Here is a 22,656-nt window from a genome sequence, read left to right as displayed (position 1 = left end):
GGGCACTCCAAGCCAGGACTGCTTTGCTGTCCCTCATCGAGTTAGACAAGCAAGTGGGGAACCCTGAGAACTGTCTGTCTGGGGTGGGGGTCGGGTCCTTTTAAGCACGGCCCTCGGCTAGCCTGAGACAGCATCTCCACGCTCTAATTCCTAACCCGATGCCCTGCCGGCACTGCTTCCGGCCAGCCTTAACCTCGGTTCAGGGTCCACTCAGTGTGGACATGCTAGTTCGAATTAGCAAAATGCTAATTCAAACTAGTTTTTAGGTCTAGATGCACTAATTCAAATTAGTTTAGTTCAAATTAACTAATTCGAATTAAGTTAGTTCAAATTAGTGCTGTAGTGTAGACATAGCTTCCAATTCACCTTAAGAGGCTGTTGAAGGCTCAGGCTGCCTCTTCCAGCCTTTCTCTTGCGTCCCAGCCATGAACAGTCCCTGCCAGAGCGGGCGTCCATTTCCCTCTTGGCATGACAGAGAGACCGTGGCGTGTCAGGACTCATGGGTTCTGTCTGTCCGCCTGCCACTCAGTCTCTGTGAGATCTCACCAAGTCACCTCTCCAGAGGGCTCAGTTGACCTGTCTGCTAGTTTTCTTACTAATCTGCTCTTATTTTAATTACACACAAATGCTCAGAGCAGCCAATTTCTCTCTGACTCACCCCAGAGCCCTCCTCTCCCCTTGGGAAGATCCCTTCATTGCTGTTTACTCTTATAACTGGATCACTAGCAGAGAAGCAGACAGACTTCTCCACAGCCTGTTTGCATCCACAGGCCACTTCTCTGCAGAGGTGGAGCAAACTCCCGAGGCTGCCCAGAGCCAGATTATTCACAGGGTACCCCGGTGCCGGGTCTCGGCGTGGGATGCTGCTGCAGCTCCTTGGATCAGGGAGATGTCGGGCTCAGCTTGCTGAGGGGGATTCCCAGGGAAGACACTTCTGTATCAGAAATCACAGGTACCATCCTTAGCTGCAGAACGGGCCTGCTCGACATGGGCGTGTGAGGACAGCACGTTCGTCTGTGATGCTTTCTGCTCTGCACGGCCACTAAACATCCCAGGCCCGGGCCAAAGCGAAGAATTTGCACCAGTATGATGGGTCGAAATGTCCCTGTTTGCTGTCCCTCCCTGTCTGACAGCCTGCAGCCCCCAGGCATCTGTATGTCAGTGGCACGGGGATCCTACAGGCTGAAATTCAAGGTCAAGTTCTGCAGCTGTGGTCCATTCTTTGCCCAGGCCCACCTGAGGCCAAACACTTTCTTTGGAATAAGATCTGAGTAAAGCACTCAGGAGCTAGCTGTCTGTTAAGAACCAGAGCCTGAGACCCGCCTCTTGCATTCCAGGGCTCAGGCTGCTATTGGTGCCGGAGCTGTTAGCTGACTTCTATCTCCCGGAAAGCTCAGTGCGGCTACAGCACCTCACTACGGCAATTATGAGAATTTTTCAGCCCGGGCAAAACAATTTCTCTCCCAGATTTATTTGAAAAATCACCCGGACGGTTACGTCTCGGACTTTTACACCTATTTCTTGTGGAAGCAAACACCCAGCTTAGGAAATCTCAGTGCCAACAGCGAACGTTTGGCAAACCTATAAGCAAGTGAAAATGAGCTCTTCTAGTGGAATGTGTCCGACAGCCTTCGCTACAGTTAGGGCAACCAGTCCTGCATAGAGGGACCAGTCGATTGGTGAGTCCCATTCACGCCTGCTCTTTGCTCCATTAGTGTGTGTGGCAAGAAGTTCCACAGGATTGTGTAAGCACTTTTCTTCTATCAGAGGGTATGTCTACACTACCCCCCTAGTTTGAACTAGCGGGGTAATGTAGGCATACCGCACTTGCAAATGAAGCCCGGGATTTGAATTTCCCGGGCTTCATTTGCATAAGTGGGGAGCCGCCATCTTTAAAACCCCGCTGGTTCGAACCCCGTGTAGCGCGGCTACACGGGGCTCGAACTAGGTAGTTCGAACTAGGCTTCCTATTCCGAACTACCGGTACACCTCGTTCCACGCGCTGCACGGGGTTCGAACCAGCGGGGTTTTAAAAATGGCGGCTCCCCGCTTATGCAAATGAAGCCCGGGAAATTCAAATCCCGGGCTTCATTTGCAAGTGCGGTATGCCTACATTACCCTCCTAGTTCGAACTAGCGGGGTAGTGTAGACATACCCAGAGTTATACATACCAGCTTTCAGTGTAATTGAATATTCTCTTGTCCATGTGTTATGAGACACGGTAAATATAAGTGCCAGCTCTACTTTCATCATCAATACATTTATAGGATTTAAGATTATAAGGGGCCATCTAGTCTGACCTTCTGCAGAACACAGGAGGTTAAATTCTGCCCTTTGAGCCCGTTATTTAGCCCAGTGACTGATGTTTGACTGAGGCCTGGTTTACAGCAGGATTTTGCATCAATAGAGTCACATGGTTAGAAGGGACTGTTAAGAGTCATTTACGCTAATTCCTGCCCAGATACTAAAGTATGAAGCCTTCTTTGAGAAACCTCCATTGAAGGAGTATCCACAACTTCTGTGGACATCTGTTCCAATGTGCTGCTCTCCTTAAGTTAAGAACTTTTTCTTGAGATTTCATGGAATCATAGAACAATAGAAGTGCAAGGGACCTTGAGAGGTCATCAAGCCCTGTTCCCCATCCGCACTGCAGAACCTAACACCGTCTAGTCTTCCCTTATTGGTCATGTTTTCTAGGCATTTCATAATTTTTGTGGCTTTTCTCTCCCTTGCTAACATCTTCCTATACCACATCCACAGGTTCCCTCATATCCACAAGGCTTGCGACCCTATCAAAGAAAGCTATCAGGTTGGTTGGACATAATTTGATCTTGACAACTCCAACTGACTGTAATATTTCACATTATTATCATCTGGATGTTTGCAAAGAGAATCCTTAATTATTTGCTTTCTTATCTTTCCTAGTTGAGAAGTTAAGCTGATTGGTCTATAATTTACTGGGTTGTCCTTATTTCTATTTTAATACGTGGACACTGTATTTGCCTTTTTGCAGTCTTGTGGGGTCTCTCCCATCTTGCATGACATTTCAAAAATAATAACCAATGACTCTGAGGTCTCCTAAGTCAGATCCTTTGTATTCTAGGATATAATTTCATCAGGTCCTACTAAATTAAGAATATCTAACATGATGGCTGCGTCTAGACTGGCAAGTTTTTGTGGAACCAGCAGCTTTTGTGGAAAAACTTGCCAGCTGTCTACACTGGCCGCTTGAATTTCCACAAGAACATTGACGATCTCATGTAAGATTGTCAGTTTTCTTGCGGAAATACTATGCTGCTCCCGTTTGGGCAAAAGCCCTCTTGCGCAAATGCTTTTGAGCAAAAGTGCCAGTGTAGACAAAGCGGTATTGTTTTGCGCAAAAAAACTCCAACTGCAAAAATGGTGATCGGGGCTTTCTTGAGCAAAACTGCATCTAGATTGGCATGGACGCATTTCCACAAAAAGTGCTTTTGCAGAAAAGCGTCTGTGCAAATCTAGACGTTCTTTTCCACAAATGCTTTTAACAGAGAAACTTTCCGTTAAAAGCATTTGTGGAAAATCATGCCAGTCTAGAAGTAGCCGATGTGTTTCCTATTAACCTCTTCTATGCACATAGGCATCTGTAGATGTATATATGTCCTTTACAAGGCTTCTAGAATCTTACCCATTTTCAATGACTTTGCAAAAATAATAGTTAATAGTTTGGCCATATTCTCACTTGCATTCTTGATATTCTAGGACACATTTCATCAGACCTAGGTGACTAGAAGATATCTAACAGGAAGTGTTTCATATTAATGTTGTCTCTCCACCCAGGCATTTGGTCTGCAACCATCACCCTGAACTCTGTGTACATACAGGAAGTCACAGAAATTTAGGGTATATGCATGAGACATTGTTTTGCCTCAGAGTTGGACACATTCTCCTCTACTCCATGTCAGATCCAAACACAACTGACTTCACCAACCCCTCCACCTTCATCCTGCAGGGCATCCCTGGTCTGGAGATGGCCCATGTCTGGATCTCCATCCCCTTCTGTGCCATGTACATCATAGCCCTCTTGGGGAACTTCACCATCCTGTTCATTGTGAAGATGGAACCGAGCCTCCATGAGCCCATGTACTATTTCCTCTGCATGCTGGCTGTGACTGACCTAGTTCTGTCCACGTCCATCACACCTAAAATGCTGAGCATCTTCTGGTTCCATTCCAGGGAGATCAATTTCAATGCCTGCTTCAGCCAGATGTACTTCATTCACTCCTTCACAGCAATTGAGTCTGGGATCTTTGTGGCCATGGCTTTGGATCGATACGTGGCCATCTGCCATCCCCTGAGACATTCCACCATCCTCACAAACCATGTGGTGGCCAAGATCGGCCTGGCCGTGGTGCTGCGTGGAGGCATATTCATGCTTCCCCATCCTTTCTTGGCAAGGAAATGGCCATATTGCAAAACCAACATTATCCCTCACTCGTATTGCGAGCACATGGCTGTGGTGAAGCTGGCCTGTGCCGACATCCGTGTCAGTAGTTTCTACAGTCTCTTTGTGATATTTTTCATTACTTGTTTGGATGTGTTTTTCATCACTCTGTCCTATACCCAGATCCTCAGGGACATATTCAGCCTCCCCACCAAGGACGCCCGGATCAAGACTTTTGGAACCTGCATCTCCCACCTTTGTGCCATTTTAGCCTTTTACATTCCAGCTCTTTTCTCCTTCCTGACACACAGGTTTGGCCAGGATGTGTCCCTGGAATTCCACATTCTCATGGCCAACATCTATCTCCTATTGCCCCCCCTGCTAAACCCCATTGTCTACGGTGTGAGGACCAAACAAATCCGGGACAGGCTGCTCCAGCTCTTTGCTCATAGATGGTCGTTAAGTTTTCTCATGGTGCTCTGGCTCTCACGCTGAGTGCTGTCCTGGGCTGGCTGGTGGCATGGTCCTGGGCCCTATTTTCCTGTGTTCTGGGCCCAATTAGGAAAGGGGCTTTAGAGGCTGCAGCCTTGGCCCCCAGTCTAAAGGGACCCCTTATCCCAAGAGCATGGAATACAGCCCGAATGCCCCATGTTTCGGGCCAGCCCTTCCTGGTGGGCTGGAAGTAAGGTGGCTTTGTGTGCTTCTGGTCCTTCCCATACAGCTGGAGTCATGTTGTGTCAAGTGCTGGGTACTTGTGTGCTGCCCTCCCCTGGACACTCATCCCCTGCAGCTCCCATTAGCCAGGAATTGCAGCCAATGGGAACTATAGGTGAGCATGGGCTGTGTGGACCACCAGAGTCTCCAAAACCAAATGGGAGCTGTCCCAGGTAAGCACCTCACAATACAACCTCCTGCCACAGCTCTGAGCTTCCTTCTGCTCCCTAACACCGAGAAACCACACACCAAACCTGAGCCCTTTTGTGCACCTCAGCTCTGATCCATGTGCCACATTCCTACCCCATACCTCCCCTTGAGAGCCCCTCCCCGCAGTCCAGATCCCTTGGACCCAGCCTGGAGTCCCCTCCTCCATTCTAAACACGTCTACCACAAGCTCATGCCTGAAGCCCCACACCCAGTGTGTCTAGACTGCAGGGTTTTGTCGACAAAAGTGAGCTTTTGTCGACAAAACTATACCTGTGTCTACACTGCCGCCACGTTCTGTCGACATAACATCGACAGAACTCAGCAGTTTTGTCGACGGCTGTAAACCTCATTCTATGAGGAATAACGCCTTTTTTGCATCTACATTATTATCTGCTTCATTCTGACGTTATTGCATCTACGCTGTCCTTTATGTCTACACTCTCATGTTGACAAAGCATCAAGCTTTGTCGACAGAAGTGGATGTAGTCTAGATGCTCTTTGTCAACAGAAGCCTATAGCCTAAAAGTACTCCCAGTGAGAGCCCACACTCCCTCCCACACTCACTCTACTACCTCAACCTGCAGCCAGTTATCTTGCATCCTGAATCCCTCATTCTGGCCCCACACTGAGCCTAGGGGGCCCCACCAAATCTAATATCTCTGCACCCTGAGAAGAGCATTTCAGCCCTGCCTGTGGGGCTGGACAGTCAGAGGAACATGAATCCCTTTCTTGAGCTGAATGTGCTGCACTTGCATTACAGAATTGGGCCGCGTTCACTGAGGAACTCACGGGGTTGCCAACAGTCAAAGTGCAGACAGCTGGGTACCGGGAACCCCCTTCTCCAGCTCCGTTCCTGCACTACCCCTTTCCGCAAGGGTCCTAGGCCAGTGCTTCCTTCTACTTTCCTGCCTCTGTTACTTACTGGATCATTCCCACCTCTGTCCCCCACCTCCAGCTGCATATTTGGTAGGGGTGAAAACTTCACCGTGATTCCAGGGGTTACTCTACGGTTTGGCAGATAACAAGCAATTAGGGGTCAGGAGCTCTCTATATCACTCCTATAGAAGAGAGAAAATGAATCCTTAGCAGATGCTCTCTACTCTAATACTAACATGGGCTGACCTTGTGTGGCAAGTCTCTTACGTGATATTGCTTAGCTTTAATATTTTAATAGAAATGCTCACTGCATCGCTAACTCTTCAGAGAGAGCGACGAGGAGTCCTGTGGCACCTTATAGACTAACTGAAGTGTAGGAGCATAAGCTTTCGTGGGCAAAGACCCACTTTCGCCCACGAAAGCTTATGCTCCTACACTTCAGTTAGTCTATAAGGTGCCACAGGACTCCTCTTCGCTTTTGCAGATTCAGACTAACACGGCTACCCCTCTGATTCTTCAGAGAGAAGGACCCATCACAGCTCCCAAGTTCTATCTCCACTCTTTGAGGGGAGTTGGGTCTAATGGGTTACAAAGGAGCCAGATATTTCTGGAGTCTTTATAAGAACATTAAAAGGCCTTACCCACAAGATCATGCTGAGCCAATCCTTTAGAATCTAAAATCTAAAGGCTTATTACTAAAAACAAAAAGCATGAGAGGTTGTTAAAGTATCATACATTACATGCATCAAATCTCCCAGTTCTTGATGCAGGCTCGCAGCAGAGATGTTACAGCTGCTGGCTTAAAAGTCTTTGGTGTACATTCTATGTCCAGATGGGTCCACAGTTCTTTCCAGCTCGTGATTCCCTGTGAGTCCACATCTGGAGACAGGAGCAGATCTGAAGACCAAAATGGAGGCTGCCACATGGCATCTTTATACCTCCTTCCTGGTCTGTTCTTGGCTGCAGCAGGTCACCTGGTTCGTGGCCTGTCCCTGTGTTCCCTGCTGGTAGCCCTTAGGTATCAGTCACCATTCTTGAGGTGAGTCCTTGGCCTATAGAGGGCTATTGTTCTATGGAGACTTGCTCATTATCAAGGTAAGCTTGTCATGGAGCAGCAAAAGGAAATTTAACATTAAGATATATTTTATCTTAAGCTTATCACTAGTTATTTCAGGAAACTCGGAGCATCATAAGTACTGTACTATGGATAATGAAACAACTATACAAAAATTAAAAAGAGAGCAGCAGCTCTAACTTTGAACTCTTTTGTTTTTCCAATTGACAGATCTAGCCTGTGCTTATCTGAAACATTGTCTAACGGTCCATTGCGTCTGTGGAGAATAAGTGGAGTGTAATGGTGCTCTGATCGCAGCCACAAACCATCATGCTAGGAATTGGGGGTGGGGGAGATGACATAGAGACACTATTTAGGCTCAACAATATTCAAATGACACCAGACCGTTTGTTGTTTTTTCCCCTACTTCTTGTCCCCTGCACTCTTGCTCCACATACACAAATGCCAAGGGGAGTTCATAGTTGCTATTCAGTGGGTTTTAGGGTTCTTTAATGATGGTGGAACCAGAATAAAAGGAGCACAGAGGTATTCAGAATCGGGACGTATATCCCAAAAGTTTGGAACATTTAGCAATGAATGCATTTTAATTACCCTGCTGCAAGAGAGGCTAGCAATAGAGGAGTTATTAGGAAGTTTATGTTCCTGTAAGTAATAAAATAATGTTTTCTCACTAGACTGAGGCCTCAAAGGCAAATTTCAACTTAGTCATAAAAATAAATGAGGTAAATAGAAGAGAAGTGGGGAAAGGTGCAGAATCTGGTGTTCAGTACATTACAGAACCATATTATTTCTAAATGTGAAGTTAATAGTGCAAATGTATTGAACTTTGAAATGTCAGACTTGTAGCTAATTTGGGGGATGCAATAAAGGAAGCTTATTAGAATTAGGGTTATAGTGGCCTCACAATATTCATTTTTTTAAAAAAAAAACCTGTTACTTCAATGGAAACACCACAAGATTTAGGGGACCTTTGTACCTTGCTCTCACATAGCATAAAAACACCCAGACCCTGTACTCGGGATATGGAACAGATTTCATGAAGAGAGATTCAAAAGACAAAGAGTTTTCAGCTTGGAAAAGAGATAACAAAGGGGGATGGGAGAGAGGTCTGTAAAATCATGAATGGTGCGGAAAAATTGAATATGAACCTGACATTTACATTTTCACATGAATCAGCGACCAGGAGTGACCCAATACAATTAAGAGAAAGCATATTTCAAATAAACCAAGGAAAATATTTCTTGGCAGCACACTTGTAACACACAACAGAGAGTGTTGTGCAGACCTCAGCAATCACACAGTTCCGGTAAGAACTAGACATGTGCATGGAGGATCCCTCAGTGGCTATTACCCAGGATGGATAGGAATGGTGTCCCTAACCTCTGTTTGCCAGAATCTGGGAGTGGGCAAGAAGGCTTGACTCACATTATGATTGTTGTGTTTTGTCCATTGCTTCTGAAGCACGTGGAATTGGGCATTGTTAGAAGAAGGAACGCGCGGTGTGACAGGCCATTTGTCTTACCCAATGTTGGGTGCCAGTGTCCGCCGGTTCGCCACCTCGGCCATCTGCAGGTCCCACTATGAGGATGGGCTGCGAAAGGTAACAGCGCTGGGACTGGCCCCTCACCCCGCGCGCGGCCTGGCCCCGAGGCCTGCGGGGAGCGGCGCTTCCCGGCCAAGGCGTGTTTCAACAGCCCCCGGGCTGTGGCTGAATAGGGCGCCCCGGGGGACCCTGTGCCCGGCTACAGGCCCTGCCGCTGGCGCGGTGGCCGGTCCCAGGAGGCGAGTTCTGCCCCCGCCCCGTACGAGGGGGTGTCTGGTCCCCTCCGTGGCCGCAGACAAGTCAGAGCTGGGTCCAGCATTCAAAGCACGGAAAGAGCGACCACTGCGTGGCCTTTTCCTCCTCCCGCCGGCCTCTGTCAGCAGCCATGACGAGGTCCCGCAGTGATACGGGTGCGGTGCCCTTGGCCGACCTCTGCCTTCCCTCTTCCCAGCTCCTCCTCCTTCGGTGGTACAAATGATGTGAACACAACAGTATGAGAAAAGCGATGATACTGTAAACGCTTTCTGATGTACCAGCTTGCACTGCCCTTTCAAAGTAGAGCCATCGGCTGTTAGAACATCAACCTCGGGACATTTAGCAAACGGCTTGGTTAGCCTGTATTCTCCCCCTCTTTCCCAGGAGCTTAGCTAATTAAAATATCAAGTTCATATGTTAATTAGCTATTTCTTTCTCCCTTCAAGCTACCTGTCAAGATTTCATTCAGTGTCTAAGTTTTGCTGTTTATAAAGGTAGATGCACAAAGTATTAGATGAAGTGTCTGGAAAAAAAGTAAACATACCTTTGTCCGGCTCATCAATACGATGATTCCCTTGATAACATATTGTGAACATACTTTTTTTTTTCTAGAATATTCCGTTTTCTGTAGAAAACAAATGGCGGCTACTAGGATTAATGGCAGTGTTCTTTGGAAGTGGATTTACTTTGCCTTTTATTGTAGTAAGGCACCAGCTGCTCAAGAAATAGAGGACAACCTTTAATTCTGTAACAAGGTAACCAATTCTAGCTATTCCTTTAACCTCTGTTAAAGGAGATGAACAAGCTGAGCTACTTATAAAGCCTAAAAATTAAACTTTTACCTGTATTGTCTCACTTTTAGATATTCTAGTTGTGTGTATCATTCAGTGTAGAGAATATTCTGTGCAGAGAATACAATCTTTTTTTATCAAAAGTGACACACTGCTCTTGCATACCATTTATTGGGGTATTGTGGCACACAGGAACAAACCAGGATGATTAAATATGATACCATCAGTGTTTTCTTGATGCGACACTTATCTGAATGTTGTTAACTACAAAATATATCTGCTAGAATGCAAATGACAAACATTCTGTTCCTTAGGTAAAACAAACTTGGCCATTTAAGAAACGAGCTTTGAAGTCTGTTCACCTGATCTGGCTTTCATAATACGAGCCAGAGAACTCTTCCTCCTTCTCTCCCAAAAATAATTTTTGGAGCCTCACTCAAGAAAAAAAAATCCAAACTTGATCTTAAAATGGTGGAGTCTCCATTACAACTTGATGAGTTTTTCCAATAGATTAATTTAAAATGTATACCTCGTTTAGTCTTAATTTGATTTGCTTCAGTATTCAGCCATTGGATTGTTACACCTTTCTTTGCTAGGTCGAAGAGTGGTTATTAAACTTTTTCCCCATAAAAGTACTTTGACTAAGTCACTTCTTAATATTTTCTTCAGCAAAATAAATTGAGTTTTATAAGCCTAAGATATTACCTTAGCAAATCTCCCCTCTGCCCCATACTTATTGTTTCACTATCTCCCTCTTAGACTAAAAGCACTTAAATTGCTCCCAAAGAGAACCTACTAACAGCAATACAATACAGTATTGCAAGTAGATTGGTTTCATCAACCTTTACATCTAGTTTAAACATTTCTATTAAAGGATAACTTTTTTTTTTGTCAAGCTCCAGGCTTCTTGGTGGGGGTTTAGACTCTCAGAATACAAAAATAATTGAATAAATTTGTTTTAGTTGATTCAAAATCACCTGACTCTCCGCAGTCTACTTTTACACTGCCACTTCCTCTTTAGAAGAGTTTCGTGATTGGCTCTTCAACTAACTAAGCAACAAGCTTGACACCATTGTATTAGTAGATTTTAAGATGCACATGCAATGATGTGAATAATGGCGGCTTCAGACAGACTGAAAGGGTGGGGGAATATAATGCCTAGTCTACATGGTTTATGGAAAATAGGCATGGTCATCATGAGTATAAAACGAGCTTGACAAGCTGATTTGATAAATGTAATTGCATAACTGTAATTCTTATAGGCTGCATCTAGACTGGCAATTTTTCCGCAAAAGCACTTGCTTTCGCGGAAAAACTTGTCAGCTGTCTACCCTGGCCATTTGAATTTGCACAAGAACACTGGCGATATAATGTAAGATTGTCAGTGTTCTTGCACAAATACTATGCTGCTCCCATTCGTGGAAAAAGCCCTCTTGCGCAAATTCTTTTGCACAAGACGGCCAGTGTAGACAGCTCAGGACTGTTTTGCGCAAAAAAGCCCCGATGGTGAAAATGGCGATCGGGGCTTTCTTGTGCAAAAAGTGGTTTTGCGCAAAAGCGTCCGTGCCAATCTAGATGTTCTTTTCCGCGAATGCTTTTAATGGAAAAACTTTTCAGTTAAAAGCATTTGTGGAAAATCCTGCCAGTCTAGACGTGGCCAAATGGTATTGACTTAATATTACTAACTTCTGTGGTGGTGATAGGAGGTTTAGTCTCAGAGCTGAGCTTTATTGTGCTAGGTTCTATGTAACCAACAAATATGGCAGCTGCTCTAAACAGCTTATTGTAATACAGAATTATATTTGGATGAAACCTGCATTGTAGAATATCAAAGTGCGTATTACATGGGTTTAATAGTTAACTACTTTGAGGGCAGTCACTTGGTAAGCTGGGCACAAGTGTTCATAGTATTTTAATACAGCCAAATGCAAGATTATAATCAAGGAATGAGTAGGGAATGCATTTTTGAAAAGCAGTGACTAGCAAAGATTTAGGATGGACAAGCAGTTCAATGTGAGCTCCCAATGTCCTGCTGTGGCAGAAAGGGCTAATGCAATGTTTCTCTGTTTATAAGTCTTAGGGATTGGAGAAGGGGGAGAGGAGTGATGTCCACCCTACTTCCTTCTGCCCCTTTGTGTAAGGAATTGACACAGGAGTATTGCATCCATTCCTAGTTTCTGCAATTTTTAAAAAGGTACCAAATCATTGGAGAGGAAACAGAAAATATATGAATTATTCAAGGGCTAGATACATGCTTCACAGAGCTACAAAAGGAGTTCACACTGTTTTAGTTATCAAGTTTGATAAGTGACTTGATTAGTATAAATTTCTCCCTTGGAGGAAGAGAAATGCAGGATACTAAAAGGCTTCTTTTCCCTGCAGAGAAGGGATAGTGATAACCAGTGGCGTCATAGACCAGCTCAAACTGGCAATACTTCAGTGAGTGACTAACCACTGGAACAAATTATTATGGGAAGGAGTAGATTCTCCATGTCTGTGTAGCCAAATCAAGACTGGATTCCTTTCTGGAAGATACACTTTAAGCAAACAAGTTTATTGTACTTAGCACAGGAATAACTATGAAATTGTGTCATCATACCAGATTTAATTATCCCTCTTGGCTTTTATGTACCTGTTTTATAGTATCCAAGAAATGCAGTGTTGAAGTGCATAGGCCAGCTTCTGTCAAAGACTCTGTGTATAAAGTTCTTGGCCTCAAACACTACTTGAATATTGATATTGGAAGAGGGAATGTGCATCTAATATTTCATTGTTCTATTCCTTTTCTTGCAGACTTGAGATGGAATATTGCCTGTAAAGCAACTTCTCTTTCCATGGAATAAACGACAGTTATTTACCACCCTGGATGTGTTTATAAAAATAAAAGTTTAAATCAGAATATTTGGTATGTGTCTTCTGTTAAATAATCATGCTTCTGAGGATGCTGACTTATGCTGTAGCTTATTAAGTAACAGCATCTTGTTATATGAAATTTACAGACGAGGCTCTTTAGAGCACTGGGAAAAGTAGCGATAGCACACTCAACACTAGCAAAATGAAACTAATACCCTTTGTGCTGAATTGAGTAGCTAAAAATTAGAAATAGATTTTTCAAAAATATTTGTGCCACAATTGTTTTAAAAACGCCTCTTGCAAAGCCTGACTTCAGTTTCTTTTCAGGGACACATGAGTTAGAGCAAACTAAGTACTTACAGAGTTGGAGCCTACTGATTGTAGCCTACTAATTGTACTATAGCACCAGCTCTCTCAGGCTCTTCATTTCTAGTGTTGGGGTCTAGCTACTTAGATAGTACTGGTCTCGTTTCTCAGAAGGGAGCTCTCTAGAAACTGAATCTGAATTCTGAGTACCTAGAAATGGTGCTTGGACTCTGGTCAGACTCAGGAAGGCATAAAAGCATGTGGGTCCTCGGGATGTCATTGGTTAAACAGTAAGCCTCACCCTTACCAGCTGATGGTTACTAGTTAAGCAGATGCCTGGCTGGAGCAGCCTCCTACCCTGCTTAAACAGTTATTTGATTTAAATGGGATTTTATATCCATCATGGGCTTAGTAGGTGGGATCTACCTAAATGTGATTAGCCTGACCAGTGTCTAGAAACTGGAAGGGCTTAACCAGGGCTGTGACTTCCTACTCTAGAAAAAGCTCCCTTTCCCTAGTAATTCAGAATTCTTCTGACTCAGTGTGACGGGGCAGAGGCGCCCCGCACTCTGGTCCCCCTGGAAGCCGCATACACGGCGGCACTCGGGCCGGAGCCGGACGCTCCAGAGACATCTGCGCTGCAAGCGGTAGCGCTCGGGCGGAAGCTGGGTGCCCGTCGGTCGGTGGTGCGCCGGCTATTCCTGGGCAGCCGCCGCGGCGAGACGCCCGGACAGGACTGGGATCAAAAGGGACGTCACCAAGGGGGTGATGTCACCACGTACCCTCGCCACACAGCTGGAAGTGGACGCATGCACGGGGGGCGGAGCACCCTCCCGCGCCAAGCGGCCTGGGCATTTAAACCCTGAGCAGCACTGGTAAAGGGGGGAGCCCAGAGAGAACCCTCCCATGACGCATCGCAGCGGATGAGACCCAGACCGAGGGGGTAAGCCGCCGGCGCAGGTACAGTGGACTGGCGGGGAGAGGAAGCAGCCCAGGGCAGGCAGAGAGCCTGCGGGCTGGCGTGTTACGGCAGACACCCCGCCAGCCGGACCGGACGACGCACGCGTCTGTGTCCTTAGGGCCCTGGGCTGGGGTCCGTGAGAGGGGGTGGGCCTGGACCCCCTATCCCCACTACGGGAGGTAAGACGACCTCTGACGGCAAGGAGGCCCCTCGGGCCGTCAGGGTAATTGATTGGGACGCTGGACGGCGATTCACCAGGTGACGGGAACATGGGACTGGGGACGGAGAGTTAGGGGCGCCATCGGGGCCCCCCGATTCACTCGTTTACACTCAGTACATGATTAGGCTTCTAATGCAACTGGCCTAAGCCAATCTGCACCCTAAAGCCTCCAATTTTGTATTTTAAATTCTTTCTTAAATAAGCCAGTAAAAAAAAAAAGTCAAACAAGTGTACCTACCTTTCTCAAGGTATCGTTTGTGGAGGACCCTCAACAAAAGTTTGTGAATTATCTTCAGTGCTTAGCCTCCCAAAAGCCACTTACCCAAATCTTTTAGTGCCGTAAGTCACAAAAACACAACCTGGATGGCTTGTGAGTCTCCTATAGTGGTTTCTAGCCCCCCCTTCTTTTTGTCTAAATTTTTAGACTACCTGAAATTGAAGTAAGCAATTAAACCTAGTAGGGGATGAACCTTCCTAGAGGTTTCATTAATCTTTAACTTGTGGTGACTTCAGAACAATTCTGGAACACATTGCCAACCCTAGATTACATGACTATCCCAGGAAAACTGAGGCAAATATCTTCAATTTCATGAGCATCACTTTCCTTGTGTGGCCAACAGGGCTACGTAAGGCCTGACTAGAAGCTTTGGATGCTCAGCTCTTCTTAAAGACCTTAATGGAATTGTAGTTGCTCAATACTCATGAGAATCATGTTCTAGGTGTCTGCATGAATACCCAAAGTTAATGGACAATTAGAGTGAAAACTTGACTCTATAAAAATCAAAGATACAACTCAATGACTTTGAATGGAGTCATACTGCTCTTTCTGGACCAGGCTGCACCACAGAAGTTACTCATTCTGCCTAATAAAAATGAGTTGAGTACAGAATAATCTTCAAGATACTGGTGTAGACGGAGCTTGATCCTGCCTTGAGGGCGGGGGGCTGGACTCGATGACCTCTCGAGGTCCCTTCCAGTCCTATTATTCTATGATTCTATGATTCTATGATACTATGCTGTTAGGGTACGTCTACACTACAGCGCTAGTTCGAACTAACTTAGTTCGAATTAGTTAATTCGAACTAAGCTAATTCGAACTAACGCGTCTAGAACTAAAAACTAGTTCGAATTAGCGTTTTGCTAATTCGAACTAGCAAGTCCACATTGAGTGGACTCTGAACAGGGCTTAAGGATGGCCGGAAGCAGTGCCGGCAGGGCATAAAAGGAGGACTTAGAGCATGGAGATGCTGTCTCAGGCTAGCCGAGGGCTGCGCTTAAAGGGTCCCGACCCCCACCCCGGACACACAGTTCTAAGGGGTGCCCCGCTTGCAAAGAAGTTCTGGCTTGGAGTGCCCTGAGTACCCACACTGGGCACATCACACCACTCGGCCATCAGCCCGGCTGCACTTGCCGCAGGCTGCCATCTGGGGATAGGGGGCAATTGGGGGGCTGCAGGAGAGCTTCCACCCCCAGCCCAGTCCTCCCCATCGGGGGCTCATACCCCATTCCTCCCTCACCTCCTTCCACTTACCCTTCCCTAGCCCCCCTTCTTATTGATGTACAAAATAAAGATAACGTTTCTTCCAACATTGACTCTGTCTTTATTGAAAAAAACTGGGGGAGACTGGGAAAAGGAGGTGGGAGAGGGGAAGAGAAAGGCTGGGAAAAGGGAGAGCAACTAACATGATCAGGGGTTGGGAACAGGTCCCAGATGAAGAGAGGCTACAGAGACTGGGACTGTTCAGCTTAGAAAAGAGGAGACGGAGGGGGGACAGGATAGAGGTCTCTAAAAGCAGGGGTTGGGTGGAGAGGGTGCATTCAGAAAAGTTCTTCCTGAGTTCCCATAAAGAAGGACTAGAGGACACGAAAGGAAAGGAATGGGTAGCAGGCTTGAAACTAGTAAGAGAAAGTTGTTGTTCTTGACAAAGCAAATAGTTAACCTGCGGAACTCCTTGCTGCAGGAGGCTGTGGAGGCTACAACTAGAACAGAGTTTAAAGGGAAGTGAGATCAAGTCATGGAGGTTGGATCCATGGAGTGGTATTAGCCAGGGGGTAGGAGTGGTGTCCCTGCCCAAAGTTTGTGGAAGGCTGGAGAGGGATGGCATGAGACAAATGGCTTGGTCACTGTCTTCGGTCCATCCCCTCCAGGGTTCCTAGGGTTGGCCGCTGTTGGCAGACAGGCTACTGGGCTAGATGGACCTTTGGTCTGACCTAGGACGGCCATTGTATGCTCAGGGCTCAGGGTCGGGGGTCTCAGTGGACCCCCTTGATTTTCATGCACACCTGCTCCTGGGTGACCAGGCTGGCAGCTCGCCTGCCCTAGACGGCCACTTTCCTGTGCCTAGTGCGGAGATCGTGGACGAGGTCCACGATCTCCGCACTAGCCCAGGAAGGTGCCCGCCTCTTGCGGTCCAGGGCAAGCTCCCGGGAGCCGCCAGCCTGGTCCCGGGAAGAGGGGGAGGGCTGGTGGGCATCGGGTGGGTGGCTCTGTGCCGTGCCAGGTGCAGGGTCTGCTGGCTGGGTGCTGGCAGGCTTGCACCTGGCACGGGCACCGTAGCCAGCCCGTGCCCCTTTAAGGGGTCCGGGGCCGGGAGGGGGGCACAGAGTTTCCCTGGTGTTGGCCAGAGTGGCCACCAGGGAAACCTGGGGAGGGTTAGCCTCCCACTAGTTCGAACTAAAGGGCTACACAGCCCTTAGTTCGAACTAGCTAGTTCGAACTAGGCGTTAGTCCTCGTAAAATGAGGTTTACCTAGTTCGAACTAAGCGCTCCGTTAGTTCGAATTAAGTTCGAACTAACGGAGCGCTAGTGTAGCGCCTAGGAAAGTTAGTTCGAACTAACGTCTGTTAGTTCGAACTAACTTTGTAGTGTAGACATACCCTCAGATATCTAAATCCTCTCTCTTTCCTACAATACTGTTTCCCACTCAAAGAAGTTGGATCAAGTACACCTAGCCCATCCATGACAGGTTGGTGGTTGGGGTGTGTGTGTGTGTGTGTGTGGTTTTTTTTTCAAAACCACTACTTAATCTCTCGTGTTGGGGATTCCACTATTTCATTTGGAAGCCTATTCCATAATTTAATAGCTTTTATATTTAACTATATAGTCCTAAAGTCTCACCTAAATCTTCTGCTGTAGATAACATACATTACTTTCAGTGGATATGGAGAACAATTGATCACAATCATTTATAATAGCTCTTGCAATATTTGAGGACTTGTCATGCCCCCACCTCATTTTTGTCTCAAGACCCAAAAGCCCAGGTTTTTTAAGTCTTCTCTCATAGGTCCTCAATTTGTTCACAACTTCCTTAAAGATACTTAGTCATTAACAGAAGGCATTTGTTTCCTTTGAGACATTACAAATTATGAAAAATTTTAAATAAACATGCCACATACAGAACTTAGTGCTTCCAGAGATTACTGAGACAAATGTCTCATTAAAGGATTAGTGCTTCCAGATATTACTGAGACAAATGTCTCATTAAAGGATTAAGCATTTTGTGGCTAATAGGTGCAAAGTTTGGCATTCAATTTGTAATGAAAGATGTTGAGGCTCAAGCACTTTTTGGTATTCATAAGTAATTAAGCAACCATAGAGGTGCTGGGGCTATGAACTGCCAAACCTAGAAATGCCAAGGCTTTGCCCTGACAAATTTAGCACTGTATATAGTCATGATTTACACAAACTCATATAAAAATGTACAGGGGAAATAAATCCTGATGTTTCAGGAGAGAAGCTCTGTGATGAAGGAATTCCCATAATTATTAATTATCCATTATAGAAGTTTTAAATATTTCTCTGAAGCAGAACTAAGAATTTTCCAGTAGAGAATGCAGTTACTTTGTAATATTAAAATTTTCTGTGGAAATGCAGATTTCACCAAATAAAAATAAATTGATTTTTCTTCTAGATAAATTGAAACGAAGCACAGTAAAACCCACATTGGAGACCACATAGGATGTTGCTCTGTAACAGTGCTAATCAACCCACGGCATGTTTGTTTGTGGCCCACAGTGTGGTTTGCTTTTATCCGCGGCTCAACACAAAGCCCATAAGTAGGATTCTTTGAACGTGACCTCTACTGGGAGCATGCTCCACATCAGCAAGGCCTCTCCCAGGTGAGATGAGCATTGAAAGATGCAAGCAGATGAGCTGGCTGGAACAGATGGGTACAAGGTGTCTGTGTTTCTAGCCCCCAGGGAGGAGGTGTGGTGCTGGGAGATTGTGAGAAATGCTGGCTGCATAGCTTTGTGGGCAGAGTCTGAGAGGCTCACAGTAGCCACATTTGGGTCCAGAGCCACAGCTTAAAGCTTAACCTTTGTATTCATGTCCGTCAGTGTGAAAGAAGCTATTTGCCTGTAAAAGCAACCACACTTAAGCTGTGGATCTTGGCATGGGCTATGATGATCTTCTGAAACTATATATTAGCCCAGTGGCATTACAAGCATTCATTTTTCTATAGTGACAGTAAAACTCTTTATGCAAATAGGGTACATGCCACTCAGCTTCGTTATTACAGTAGAAACAAAAAAAACTGAAAGGGTGCTGCATCTTGGTCATTCCTTATTATGGCAATAGGAATTTCTCCTACTGAAGGTGCAACTTTGTTAATAGCCCACTCTGCAATCTGTGAATCCCTGCTTCTGACAGATTTCCTAACCAGCTTATGTCTCCTCTTATTGCAGCCCAGAAGATGGGCATAAGCAGCCGTCTGCATCAATACGGCATTGATTTAAAATACATTAAAAATAACAGTATTTGTTGGAATGAATGAGAATTGTTCCATTTTCTGTTTAAACATTCCATAAATAGTTAAGTACTTTTCTTACTTTGGTTATATCACCTTTTTCATTAGTTATGTAGCGAGCATGGAAGAGCAAGCTGCACTTTAAAAAAATGTCACAGTATATATAAATAGCACTTCTGAGAACATTACTAAAGTTCTACTGAACTGCCAAACCAACAAGTTAATGGTGAATTGTGAAGATGAAGACGAGAGAAGAACAAGTAAAAATCAAGGCAAAAGGCCAGTCAAATTACTTTTGTAAAGAAAAACAACGTTGCAGTTCATGACATTTTATGATGACTTTTGCAAGACTAATAATATTTCTCATGGAACCTCAGCTCCTGATGTTAAATGATTTGGGGAAAATCTCAGTTTTTCTATTTTCATTTTAGCCCTTTTGGTTGTGAAGAAAAACTTGAGAGTGTGATGTGATGTGAAGTGAAGAGCTTACAGGAAGAGAATTTGGTGTGTCTTAGGAAATGCACCATCATGTGTCCCAAAACCATGCAGATTATTTATTTTTCTTTACTGCTGTTGAAAATGCACCTTCTAATCATCAGAGCCCTTTAAAATATTTCATGTTGAACATCCAAACAGTGAAGCACACAAAACTACTAGTCATTTTTGAAAATCTTGACCTGTGTATTAAACACATTCTCACATTCTCACATTCCCATGGCCCATGGGAACCAGCCTGAGGCTATGTTCTAGAGCAGCATGAAAGACTCCAACTTAGAGCTTCCCTTAAGCTGTCAAGGCAGGGAAATCCTGCTGATGTTTGATGAAGGGGGAAAGTTGGAAGGAATCGAAGTCTTGAGAAAAGCAGTTTTCAAACCAAGGTCCTCTTTGGAGATCTGTGTTCAGGGAAGGCCCAGCTCTTGTGCTCTTCTAATGCGAGCCTTCCCTCACACAGAGAGTATCACTACAGAATAGCATAGGACAGCAGGATCACATATGACCCCATAAGACAAACAGTGAATGCAACACCAGAGCGAATACAGGATTACAAAAGTAGACAGCACCCCCACTCGGTCACAGGAGGGTGCAGGAAGAAGGCCTGCAGCAGCCATGCACATAGAATCACACAGGGGTGCAGAGAGGCAGGTGCCCCTATGGAGCTGTATATTTTGGAGGACCCTGCCTGCTTGCCCTTGCAGTGGGAGGGGGACAGCTGGTGCCCCCTTTTCTGTTGTCCCATTCACTGGGGACAGCTGGTCCCCCTTCCCTGCTCTCATACACTGGGACAAACGGAGTCCCTCCTCCCCTACTAGCCCATGCAGCAGGTGCAGTGTCTTCAACTCTCTCCCATACTACACAGTGCACTGAGGGGCTCAGACCCCCTCCCCATTGCTACTCTGTGCAGCTGCTGCAGCAGATCCCCCCCCCCCTTTACTATCCCATGCAAGGGGGCACAGCCAGTCTCCACTTCCCCAGTACCCCATGCACTGGGGCATGGTGGATCCCATGCCTCTTACCACCCAGAGTCTAAGCCCAGGTCTTACCTGATGGACCTTGTAGATCAGGGCATGCTCAATTTCCCTCCTCCCCCCTGCAGCGGGCTGTCCCTCTCCCATCATAGCCTGTGCACCAGAGTGTGGCAAATCCACCCTCCCCTGCTATTCTGTGCAGCAGGCGTGGCAGGTGCACCCTCCCATATTCGCCTGTGCATCTGAGTGCAGGGGATTCCCCCCATGCTCTCTTCTGCTGTAGGGCATGTCTGCTCCCAGAATCGGGGCATTATAATGTACCACACATAGCATCTCTCTGCCTCTATCCAGTAGCAGCAACAGAGCCCACCCCCTAAATGCCTTGAGAGGATGTGCAGCTCTCTGGCTGTCAGAACCAGAGAACGTGTCCAGACTCAGGGGTTTTTTCAGGAAAAGTAGCCTTTTCTCGAAAAAACTTCCCCTGCGTCCAGACTCAAGCCGCGTTCTTTCGAAATTATTTCGAAAGAACGCGGCTTTTCTTCCGATGGTGGTAAACCTCAATTTACGAGGAAGAACGCCTTCTTTCGAAAGTTCCTCTTTCGAAAGAAGGCGTTCTTCAATGTAAAGAGGCCGTCTTCGAAAGAGAGCATCCAGACTCGCTGGGTGCTCTCTTTCGAAAAAGCGGATTTCTCTTTCGAAAGATCCGCTTGCAGTCTAGACGCGATCTTTCAAAAGAGCCTCTTTCGAAAGAAGCCTGCAGTCTAGACATAGCCAGAGATTGCAGACTCCTGGTCTGCATGGCTTCCAGCACAGGAAGGGGAAAGGGAGACTGAGAAGGAGGGAAGGTTGTTCCTTAGGCCTCTGCTACCATGGCAACAGTATCCAGGAGACAGGGAATGCCAGAACTTCACTGTCGGGGCAACAGTATCCATGAAACAGTCCTTCTGGAAACTGTGTATTTGGGGAACTCCAGTTAGGCTGCAAAAGATGCTGGAATGTGCTTACCATGGCAACACAGGAATAGAACATAAGACCATGAGAACACAAGGGCCATACTGGTCAGACCAAAGGTCCAGCTAGCCCAGAATCCTGTCCTCTGGCAGTGGTCAATGGCAGGGGCTTCAGAGGGAATGACCAGACCAGGTAAACGACAAGGTATTCCTCCCCGGTTGTCCATTCCCAGCTTCTGACAGAGGCTAGGGGCATCATCCCTGTCCATGCTGGCTAATGTTGATGGATCCACATTATAAGAATTTCGGGGGGGAGGGGGTTTAAATTTTAAAAATTCTATTTAAATATTAAAATGCGTGTTATTCATTAACTGCATAACTGCTAAAAAAATTCCAAGGGAGCAGGACAGGTTGGTAGGTGACTCCCCAGGAACCGGATGGAGATCTAAGTGCAGCCATGTAGCAGTTTGGATAACCAATAAACTTACTTACATGGCTTCACACTTACATTCCCACCTATTAATGTGTCAGACTTAAAGGCAACCTCTGGCAAGGAACAAAAGGCTCCTAGCAGGGTCCCCAATTCATAATACATTTCTGCTGCTCCCCCATCATTGACTCATCCACAGTTTATGAATCTGCAGTTCTACCAGTCCAATTAGATTTCCTTGTGGCCTGGAAAAATTTCAGATAGCCCTGGACTTCAGTCTCTTACCTAGCAATCTAAAATTAGCCTTCAGGGCCTATTCCCTATATCATTAGTCCTACCTGCAAATGGCAAAAGGCTCCTACCCACACATAAGCCTGGCTACATGTGTAAAGACAACGTCAACCTTCAAAATGGAACCTCTCTATCCCTACTCCCTCTTTAAGGAGAATGCATGACCCCATTTCCTCAAAATTCTAGCCATTGGAATTGAAGCATTAATACATATTTTACAAGCAATATGCAGTGTAAAATACACATACAGGATACTGCAAAAGTCTGAAATATATGCTCAAAGATCAGCTTCTTCACACAGCTGTTGCTTTTTATGATAATATTGGTAGAAATATGTCAGTAATATTGTCCAACCTAATACTTTCAAATTATAATTTATAAGGAAGGTCTGAGTGAGCTCTCCTGTGAAAGCTAGTGATAAAACAAAGGGAGAGAGGAAAGTTATAGGACCAGGCTGTATTTAGAGGAACACACCTATTCTGGGTAGGTGTCCAGCAGACAGATCTTTGTTGCCCAAGAGATCACTTTTGGCCAATACTGAGTTACA

The 22,656-nt window shown here is 45.8% G+C and overlaps 1 protein-coding gene, 1 long non-coding RNA gene and 1 other non-coding gene across 4 annotated transcripts; all 3 read left to right on the top strand.

Annotated features, from left to right (window-relative positions):
• The first annotated feature begins 3,883 nt into the window (after positions 1-3,883).
• On the top strand, positions 3,884-4,915 carry LOC149526101 (olfactory receptor 52R1-like). Its single transcript, XM_089772249.1, has one exon. The coding sequence runs from the start codon at positions 3,884-3,886 to the stop codon at positions 4,913-4,915; it is 1,032 nt and encodes a 343-aa protein (XP_089628375.1).
• A 4,122-nt stretch (positions 4,916-9,037) lies between these two features.
• LOC149526100 (uncharacterized) lies at positions 9,038-12,783 on the top strand. 2 transcript variants are annotated; one of them, XR_016348583.1, is made up of 3 exons: positions 9,568-9,587; positions 9,706-9,848; positions 12,678-12,783. It is a non-coding gene; the product is annotated as an uncharacterized LOC149526100 (long non-coding RNA). The 2 variants fall into 2 exon arrangements; XR_016348582.1 differs by having other exon boundaries at positions 9,038-9,848.
• On the top strand, positions 9,307-9,370 carry LOC142826625 (small nucleolar RNA Z39). The gene has a single exon (XR_012900858.1). It is a non-coding gene; the product is annotated as a small nucleolar RNA Z39 (small nucleolar RNA).
• Positions 12,784-22,656: the final 9,873 nt, after the last annotated feature.

Source organism: Pelodiscus sinensis, chromosome 1, assembly GCF_052426305.1.
Source record: "Pelodiscus sinensis isolate ZL-2025 chromosome 1, ASM5242630v1, whole genome shotgun sequence".
Taxonomy (NCBI): Eukaryota; Metazoa; Chordata; order Testudines; family Trionychidae; genus Pelodiscus; species Pelodiscus sinensis.
Note: the sequence above shows the minus strand (reverse complement) of the source record. Positions and strands in the feature narration are given on the sequence as shown.